Source organism: Ananas comosus, linkage group 13 (assembly GCF_001540865.1).
Source record: "Ananas comosus cultivar F153 linkage group 13, ASM154086v1, whole genome shotgun sequence".
NCBI lineage: Eukaryota > Viridiplantae > Streptophyta > Magnoliopsida > Poales > Bromeliaceae > Ananas > Ananas comosus.
This window is the reverse complement of record NC_033633.1, coordinates 11,329,921-11,339,744: the sequence shown is the minus strand read 5'-3', so window position 1 is coordinate 11,339,744 and position 9,824 is coordinate 11,329,921. Positions and strand designations below refer to the sequence as shown.

The 9,824-nt window shown below is 39.1% G+C and overlaps 2 protein-coding genes and 1 non-coding gene across 3 annotated transcripts; 1 reads left to right on the top strand and 2 right to left on the bottom strand.

The window, feature by feature from the left end:
* On the top strand, positions 1,053 to 3,895 carry LOC109719835 (WD repeat-containing protein VIP3). The gene is made up of 2 exons (XM_020246664.1): positions 1,053 to 1,545; positions 2,971 to 3,895. The coding sequence occupies exons 1-2, from the start codon at positions 1,204 to 1,206 to the stop codon at positions 3,592 to 3,594; spliced, it is 966 nt and encodes a 321-aa protein (XP_020102253.1). The 5' UTR covers positions 1,053 to 1,203; the 3' UTR covers positions 3,595 to 3,895.
* TRNAN-GUU lies at positions 4,307 to 4,380 on the bottom strand. The gene has a single exon. It is a non-coding gene; the product is annotated as a tRNA-Asn (tRNA).
* LOC109719225 (GDSL esterase/lipase At1g09390-like) lies at positions 5,687 to 8,572 on the bottom strand. Its single transcript, XM_020245774.1, has 5 exons — positions 8,145 to 8,572; positions 7,188 to 7,373; positions 6,900 to 7,060; positions 6,554 to 6,824; positions 5,687 to 6,152 (listed from the first exon to the last, which is right to left on the bottom strand). Exons 1-5 carry the CDS (start codon positions 8,419 to 8,421, stop codon positions 5,917 to 5,919), a joined length of 1,131 nt encoding a protein of 376 aa, XP_020101363.1. The 5' UTR covers positions 8,422 to 8,572; the 3' UTR covers positions 5,687 to 5,916.

Sequence of the window (9,824 nt, the reverse complement as noted above, 5' to 3'; positions counted from 1 at the left end):
AGTGACTATTCGATAAATATAGATGGTTATCTGAAGTTTTTTGTATATAATTTAACGAAATATTAACGAAAAAGCTTCCGAAAAGATAAAAATGAAACCACAGGGGGGTAAATTGATACGTTTCAAACCACAGGGTAGCAAAGTGAGAATGCACGAAACCACAGGGAGGGTTTTTGAAGTTTTCCCAAAAATTAATAGTAAATACTATTCATATATTATCAATTAGCCATCGACTAGTTATAACTAGCTCGACTTTCGATCATAGAGGTTAAGAATTCGACCTCCGATTCCTGCATTTACAAATATGAACCTATAGCTCGCTTCTTAGGAAATTCCACGCAATTATATCGAAAGAATTTTTCAGATACAGCCTACGATCAAGTTGAGAAAAAAGCACTACATAGAGTAGGTGGTTTGCAACTGAACATAATATTTTAGATCAAGGATGCGTTTAAAAACAGATGGGGGCTCAAGTTCATGTCCTATGGTGTAAAATGTATCAATGTAATGCCATGTGGTTTTATTTTTCTCCATTCGTCTGCCCCTCAATACCACCCTTGTGATTTTGCACTTCCTCACTTAAAATCCCGTGGTTTAAAGCGTATCAATTCAGCGTCCTGTGGTTTTAGTTTTTTCTTTTCGTCAGTCCATCCGTTAATTTTTTATTAAATTATATATAAAAAACTTCAGATACCCGCCCATAGTTTATCGAATATTTACTTTAACTCTTCAGTTTTAACTTTGTCACTAATTTAACATAAATATTACTGGAGGGGTTATCAAAAAGAGAAAAATAAAATCATAGGGTAAGAAAGTGATATACTTTAAACTATATAGTACTAAAGTGAGAAAGTGCGAAATCACGGGAGCGGTATTTGAAGTTTTTTTCTAAATAATTTGATGAGTAGGAGTATATTAAAAATTCAGACTAAATTTGTAAAAATAATAATAAATAAAAATGTCTTTTTTGTAAAAGTGCAAAATTAGTGGACTTTTTATGCAAATTGTCCTTAATAAAAGTTTTCCTTTCGACCTCTTTCCAAATTGGGAAAATTAGGGTTTTGTCGCCCCCGGAATCCTTTTTAGGGTTTATCTCCTCTCCTCTCTCCGCCCCTTTCCTTCGATCCCCTTCGTCCCCTCGACCTCTCCCCTCCCCTCCCCCGAAACCCTAGCTCTCTCGATCGTGGGGGGTAGGGTGCGGCCATGAAGCTCGCGGGGCTCAGATCGGTGGAGAACGCCCACGACGAGTCGATCTGGGCGGCGGCGTGGGTCCCCGCCACCGACTCCCGCCCCGCGCTCCTCCTCACGGGCTCCCTCGACGAGACCGTGCGGCTCTGGCGCCCCGACGAGCTCGCCGCGGTGGCGCCGCCCTCGCGCGGCCACGCCCTCGGCGTCGTCGCCGCCGCCGCCCACCCCTCCGGCGCCCTCGCCGCCGCCGCCTCCCTCGACAGCTCCGTCCGCGTCTTCGACGTCGACTCCAACGCCTCCGTCACCTCCCTCGACGCCCCCCCCTCCGAGGTCTGGGGCTTGCAGTTCGACCCCAAGGTAACGCCACCTTTCGATAGATCTCCGTTTCTTTGGATTACAATGATGATGATTTGATCTATTGAATAGGAAAAACCATTATATATTAGATTTAGTAGTTAATTAGTAGTAGAGTTGTAGCTTTTTGGTGAAAACAAGAGATAATATGCAGTTTTTCGACCCCAAAATGCGATCTTTCGAGTCTCTCTCTCTCTCTCCATTTCTTCTGATTATGATTTGGTTACGACTGAATAGGAAAAGAATGAGAGAAAGAAATAGAAACAATGATTTAATACGAGAATTAGTTATTAATTTAGTAACATAGTTATTTTTAGAGTTGTAGTTTGCGTGTTGTCTTAAGTGAGTTTTCAATATTTTAGAAAAAGGGCAATGGCAATGGCATTTGGTGGCAAAAGTAATCTTTTTGTAGTTAATTTCGGACGTTTGAACGTAGCAAATCCCACATGTAATAGCAAATCCCGCATGTAATCTTCTTGTAGCTAGCTCCATCGCCTTATTTGGAAGTGGTATATGCCGTGATGTCAAGGTGCGATAACTTCGTATGTGAATGCTTATGCAGGCGTAGTGCACTACTGTTTGGAATACACAGACTGAATGCTTCTATTCTCTATCCTACTGTCTCACATGCCTTAGAAATAGTACTTGATGCACTACTTAGAAGTTTTAATCTGTAAATTTGTCCTTCTAAGCCATCGCCAAAATTAGTTCTTAGATTTCTAATTCAGTATTGCGGACCTTAGTAAGTGTTGCTACTTTAATGAAATCTAGTTTTACGCCGGTTATCGCAGCTCGTGTTACTAAAGTTATTACCGTCTGAATGCTCTTCGTTCATTACAAGCACATTCATTTATCTATTACTTGCAAGATTGGTATGCTCTTCTTTTCTTTCAAAAAATAAGTTTGGCGCTTATATATTGCCACTTAGATACTCATTTAACCTGTTTCTGAATCGGAACACTGTGCCTAAATTTATTTTGCTGTGAAGTGGAGTTGTTTGGTAGTCCAAAAAAAACAGATGTTCAGATTTTACTCCATTTCCTTTTCCAGAGTATGCCTACCTGTCAAATACTATCAAATGTTAGCTTCATCGTATTGCTATAAAACAAAATTTTGGAACGCTATTTAAGCATACCATGCAGAGAACAATCTACTAGTGGAATTATGCTAGCTATATATGACATTTTAGTAGTTTAGTAGTTTATGCAATTCTCTTTCCTGCCAAAAGCAGTACTTTGTGTACTCTCTTTTGATATGGATTTTGCGTTTTAGTGTATATAGCATGTCGTCATTTGTATTCGTATTTGATCGTCTTATGTACTGTAAAAAAATTGTGATTGGAAGTACGAGTTTTTTTTCCCCTGCAACTAAACAGTTGAATGAAATAAGCAATTAGTGAGAAATCTTAACATACATTATGTCCTGCAGGGCACTGTTCTTGCCGTAGCCGGCGGTGGGAGCGCCAGTGTGAAGCTGTGGGACACCTCCACATGGCAGCTGATCGCCACCCTCGCCGTTCCTCGCCCGGATCGCGCGCGCCCCGACCGAACAGGCAGCGGCAAGTTCGTCCTCTCCGTGGCGTGGAGCCCTGACGGCCGGCGTCTCGCCTGTGGCTCGATGGACGGCACGGTCGCCGTGTTCGACGTGGCCCGCGCGAAATTCCTCCACCACCTCGAGGGCCACCACATGCCGGTCCGCTCCCTCGTCTTCTCCCCTATCGACGCCCGCGTGCTTTTCACGGCTTGCGATGACACTCACGTTCACATGTACGACGCCGAGGGGAAGAGCTTGGTGGGGGCAATGTCGGGGCACGCGAGCTGGGTGCTGAGCGTGGATGCTAGCCCTGATGGCGCTGCGATCGCGACGGGGTCAAGCGATCGGACGGTCAGGCTCTGGGACCTCAGTACGAGGACTGCGGTGCAGACGATGACGAACCACACGGATCAGGTGTGGGCTGTGGCTTTTCGCCCGCCGGGTGGTACAGGGGTGCGGGCCGGGCGGCTCGCGAGCGTGTCGGACGACAAGAGCATCTCGTTATACGATTACTCGTAGCACCGCCCGAGGAGCGAGGAGAGGATATAAAACCTTTGTTACTTTCTTTTCGATTGGGTTGAAGGAAAACTAACATCATTAAACATTGAGAAGCAGAGACTTTTGGTTTCTGCATGTGTACCATGGTGTTGCAGTTCCTGTGATTTTGCCCTTAACCTGAATCAATTTAAGTAATTCGGAAATTACTAGTTTTTAGTCTCCTCGGATTGCGCGCTCCTGAAAGTATTTGGCAACATGAATTCCTTTGTTTTCGTATTTTCAAAAGAAAATATGAGATATTTATTTGTGCTTGATTTTGCAACTCTCTACTCCTATACCTGATGTAAGTTACAGTGTTGCTGAAGAACTGAATTTTGTGTGTGCAAATTATTTTCCTTTCTCATATGCTTTGAGTTTTCAAATGAGTTTCTGGATGAGGTTGTAACTTATATGAAGGTTTTGTAAATTTTGACCTGATTTTTCTTCAAATGAGGTTGTGGATTTAAGTATATTTTTATGAATTTAAGTATATTTCAACTGGTTTAATTTTTTATTTTTTTTCCCCCTTTCTTTCCAATTCTCTGATTATTCTCATAATATAATTTGTAAAACATTGAACTCTTGAGTAAAAGTTTCTTTTTTCATAAATATGAAATTGTTTCAAAATTTTATGAATAATTTTTCATCAAAATTTCAAATTCTTTCAAACAATGTTTTACATAAAATTTAAAAACGCTAAAGGAAGGGCTTGAACCTTCGACCTTGTGGTTAACAGCCACACGCTCTAACCAACTGAGCTACTCCAGCTCCTTAAAAAATATATTTTTATAAATTTATATATATACATTATACATTTTCAATTAATAGCATTTTGAGTCTTACTACCAAAAGTTCCATAGTTGAAAGTGGTGGCCTCAAACTTCTAGAAATTAAATTTTATAATTTTTTGATATTATATACTTTACGATCAGAATATCTCAAAATTGACAATTTTTAACGGCCAGTATGGAATACTCGTTAGTTTAATGATGTAAAAGAATTAGAATCGTCTGAATTTTCGATAGAAAATTTTATTCACTATCTAGATAAATATCAATATCTTAAATTGAAGGATCCGATTATTTATTTCAGGACGTTGTTAAATTTTGACCGTTCATTTTAGACATGCTTGATGGACTTTATTATGATTTCGAAAAATTACAAAATTTATTTTTTAGATGTTTCAAATACTCTAAATTATATTTAACAGAATGGATTGTCGATTCGGAAGCTCTATCATCGAAAATAACTTATGAGTACGAATGACTCTACATTTAGGGCTTGTTTGGTTCATCCATTTTGGGTATGGAATGAGAATCGGTTTGATCAAATCCGGTTAATTTTGTTTGGTTCGCATGAATCGGTTTGGGATTCCTATTCCGGACTGGAATGGGAATGGTCCATTAGCCTTCAACTTGATTCTGATCTTCTAGCCCGGATTGAGATTTCATTCCGAAAGCCCACTAAGTTCTCGAAGCCCATGTGACCATCTCACCCTCCTTCTTTTTACTCCTTTTTAAAAAAAAAAAAACCTATCATCTCTCAAAATCCTATCCCTAACCCACATCAATAAAAAATTTTAAAAATAAATTTGATATTTTTTTTGAAAAACTTATTAGAGAATAGTATTATATTTTTCATAAATTTCAAATAATATAAATTTATATTTGAGAGTAAAATTAGTATTATAGTATCCTATAATTTTTTTAGTTTATACGAACCAAACAATGAAATATGAATAGCTCATTCTAATTCCCAATCCACAAATAAACAAAACGTCTTGGGAGAGTGGGCCATTTCAATTACCATTCCAATTCATTCCCATTCCATTATCCATTCCAATTCTACCCTTGAACCAAACAAGCCCTCATAAGAGTACAGTAGCCCTGTTCTCTCTCTATATATATGTATGTGTAATTTGAAATCACTAGCTAGCTTTATTTTTTCACCTTTTTCTTTATTTTACAATAAAAGTGAATAACATAAGATCATAACAAGCACCTCATTAATTGGGAACAAGCACAAGCAAAAAATAAAGAAAAAAGAAAAAAGAAACAACTTTTTATTTAGTAACTATATATTCTTTTTCTTGGAATTGTTCTTACATATCAAGCAGTTCAGGGAACAACAAAACCACTCATGATCACCTCACAATTCCTTTCCCTTTTTTTTAAATAACACTTATAACATCTCTTCTACAACTCCTTTTCTCATTTCTCAACATAAATTAAACTATCATTCATTCATTCATACCAAGAACATATACTTTGCTAACTAAAAGTCATCTAAAGCATTAATTTTCAATCATGTAGTGCTGCAGAAGAAACCAAACTCAGTTCTGGGATTTGAGTACTCAGCAGTGAGAATTTTGTTGGCAACTGCAGAATTTGCAGCCTCAGTGTAGTGCACTCCATCCCAGCTTATGTACTTCGCGCCGTCGTCGCAAACCTGGCACGCCGGATTCAGGCATGTTACACTTCTGTTGTAGTTGTACGGCGGCCCCCCGTAGCCGCAACACGCCGTTAACGGCTTCTCGAAACCTACGGAAGAGCGAAACAGAGAAAAAGATATCGTCGTCAGCGTCGCGTTTTTAAGTTTTTCGTCGGCATTTCCGGTGAATTATACTGTCGAAAATAATAATCTAATATATCTCTAGGTCTAAACTGATCCGAAATAATCAGACTCCAAAACAGTGCAAATTCGGAGGTCTAAACAATTAAATTTCGGCCCCCAAACTCGGTCAGAACAGTTTTGCAATTCGACACGTAGATCTCAAAATTTTGTTTCTGAACCTTTCAAAAAAACTGCCAAATTCAACCAAATTTTTGGCCCAACTTGGTTAGGTCGAACTTCTCCATAAATTCTAGCGCTAAATTCGCTGCATCATTAATTCTTTCTCATATATATGATAACAACTGCTGATCAAATTGATGTGACTTACCATAGCTGGTATAGTTCGCGATGAGATCATACTTGATAGCAAAGATGTCGGTATAGACGATCGTCGAATTCCTCAACTCCGACCGCATTTCGTCGCAGATTGTACTCAGTTGCGAATTGAATTCCCTGGCGACGTCATTGGCGGTTTTGAGACATCCGTAAGCGTCGAGATCGCTGTCGTCTTTGCGCGGCGCAGCGAGCTTCTCCGGTAAGCATCCCAGGGGCCCAGTGTTGTGTATCCAAAAGTTCCTCGCGCCGGTGTTGTACAAGGTCTACATTTTTAAGGAGAAATATATTACTCGTATAGCGAAAGTTCGTAGATTAGATCAGTTTTGCGATCGGACTACCGTGACGGCGGATCTTATTTCGCCGACGACGGGCGGAATTCTCGCGATCATTTGGTCGTATGGCAGTCTCGAGCCTACAATGCCCGTGAGGTCGTTCTGGCCGATGTCGATCGAGTAGAGTGCTCTTCCGAAACCGTCCTCGTCGACAGTGGCTCCAAAACCTGTTGCATCAATCGACGAACTCGGTTAAACGGTACAGTCGACTTGAGTTTTCATTCTGTACGTGCCAGATCATGAATTAGTAACTGCATTCAGTCTCTCGAAGAAGTCCCGAATCGGTATGTATACCTTGCGCGGAAAGCTCTAGAGATCGCGATCGGAAGTGGAGGAACTGCTGAACTTGGATCCGGAGCGCGAAGGGGACGTTGTTCGGCAGAGTCGTCGATCCGGCGACGGCGAAGTTGGCTCCATTGCTGAAGTCTGAGCCCAGTGCTTCCAGGTATGGGCTCAGATATCTTGTGGGCAGGCTCTCACCTGATCATTTCAAACATCGTGAGAGTAGATGGGAGAAAAATCTGAACAGTAAATACTATATCCTCATAGCAGGGCTAAATTACAAAAAAGAAAGAAAAGAAAAATCCAAAAATTACATTAATTTCAAAGTGTAGGACATAGTCTCAATTTGAAGTGATCATTAAATTCGGATAAAATAGCAAAGAAACTATTAGAAAATTAAATCCGTAATTTCTAAATCGGCAATCAAGAGTACCAACCAACTGTTCTAAGCAGTGGCGAGCAGTCTGATGTTTTTGGGCCCGTCGAAGATAAGATTGTAATTGATACATTTTTTTAATAGAATAGTTTTAAGCAGGTTTACGATAAAAACCTAATTGAAGTGCGATTATTGAATTCTCAGCAACTAGTATCAGAACCGTTTGGGGATTCTCAAATTTTTAATGAGAGGACCGAAAATTCAAAATAAAATACTACAGGGGCACTATTGCAATTTACTGTCAAAGTAGTTGTGTATGTGGGAGAGAGAGAGAGAGAAAGTGTGTGTTTTTTTGGAATTTTTTTTTTTCACAAACAAGCCCTTAGAAATTTAAATTTGTAGGAAGGGTCCTCTTCTTGTCACGAGAGCAGCGCAGAGACCGAGTTAAATGGAATATGAATAATAATAATTCACACCAAACCACGGTGAATAAATTACTGTATTCAACTTATAAACATGTCGTGACATTCGCACGAAAATTAAGGAGAGGGTCGTATCTACAAATACTACCGTCTTGTCTGTATTGAACTTACAGAGGAAGTCGACGACGAGGCGGCCGTCGCAGAGCCGGCCGGTGGGGCGGCGGAAGAAGGCGCGGCCGTCGGGGAGGGGGAAGTGGTATCCGAGCCCGGCCGCGACGCCGCCCGTGTCCGAGTTCGAGTCCCCGAAATTGAAGAACACCGCCTCTTCCGCCCGACACCCTCCGCCGCCGCCGCCTTCTTCCGCCACCACCACCGCGGCAGCCGCCGCCGTCGCGAACACGCAAATCGTCATCGCCGCTGCCAGCACATGTTTCATAATGCTGATCATGAATGAGTGCAGTAGGACGCAGCAGTAGCATGCAGTAGTAGTACTCAACTCTCTCTCTCTCTCTCTCTCTCTCTCTCTCTCTCTCTCTCTCTTGATTTTTGCTTCTCTCTCTATGTCACGCGTGCATATATGCACTTGATAGTGTATAGTGGAGGTGGTGTTGCAGTTGTTGCTATCATATATATATATATATATATAAAAGGATTCATTGCATGTGCAGTAGCAGTTCACGTGCTTGTAATATTTTTTGGATAAACTTCAAATATTATTTCCGTGGATTCGTGCTTTCTCAGTTTACTACTTCCTAGTTTAAAATATATCACTTTGGTATTCCGCAGTTTCATTTTTCTTTTTCTGTCAGCATCTCCGTGAACTCTCTGTTAAATCATAAACAGAAAAATTTTGATACCCCATCTATGGTTTGTCGAATATTCACTTTATTAATTATCTTGTGGCTTGCCAAATTTTTACTTTAATATTCTGTGGTTTTAACTTTGTTACTGATTGAACGAAAAAATTAACGGGGGTAATAACGAAAACAGAAAAATAAAACTACATGATATTTAAGTGATACATTCTAAACCATAAGGTACTAATCTTATTCAAAATTTTTAAATTTCTTTTGAAATTATCATAATATTTTTCAGGAATAAATAAAATATTTTTTGAAGTTTTGAAGGGTATATTATAAATAGGGAAAACTTCAAAAACCTCCCCTATGGTTTCGTAGTTTCTCACTTTGCCCCCATGTGGTTTAAAATGTATCAAATTGCTCCCCCTGTGGTTTCGTTTTTATCTTTCCAATAGCTTTTTTTGTTAATATTTTATTAAATTATATACAAAAAACTTCAGATACCCATCTAGATTTATCAAATATTCACTTTAGTACCCTTTAATTTTAACTTTATCACTGATTTAAGAAAAAAAAATAATGAAATTGATAAGAAAAAGAGAAAAGAAACCACATGGGGGCAAATTAATACATTTTAAATCACAAGGGGGCAAAGTGAGAAACTATGAAACCACAGGGGTGGTTTTTGAAGTTTTTCCTTATAAATAACAGTTTAACGTTGTAAATAAGAGTAAGAATAAATTTTTAGTTTTAGAAAATATAATTTGTGATTAAAATTTTAAAAAAATAATAAATTTATAATTTCAAAAACTTTATAGGGAGGCTTATTAAATTATCCCTATGTCTAGGGCCAAGAGAAAGAACACAAGGAGATTGAGGAGATGGTACTTCCCGTGACATTCTATAATAAAACCAAAAAAAAAAAAACAAAGTAGGATTCAAATTCAAAAATCCTAGTTTTACTAATTTTAGCTTTTTTATAAAAAAAAAGATATTTTGTTGCTGTAATAATAACTGTACTATAATCTTAACTACACGCAGATTCAAATAT

Bases quoted from the DNA above. Each gene is read 5' to 3' on its own strand.
- LOC109719835 (XM_020246664.1), top strand. From the start codon at position 1,204: ATGAAGCTCGCGGGGCTCAGATCGGTGGAGAACGCCCACGACGAGTCG. The intron at 1,546-2,970 runs GTAACGCCACCT...TATGTCCTGCAG, and splicing joins GCTTGCAGTTCGACCCCAAG to GGCACTGTTCTTGCCGTAGC.
- LOC109719225 (XM_020245774.1), bottom strand. From the start codon at position 8,421: ATGATCAGCATTATGAAACATGTGCTGGCAGCGGCGATGACGATTTGC. The intron at 7,061-7,187 runs GTATACATACCG...TTGATGCAACAG, and splicing joins TCTAGAGCTTTCCGCGCAAG to GTTTTGGAGCCACTGTCGAC. The intron at 6,153-6,553 runs GTAAGTCACATC...GCTCTTCCGTAG, and splicing joins CGCGAACTATACCAGCTATG to GTTTCGAGAAGCCGTTAACG.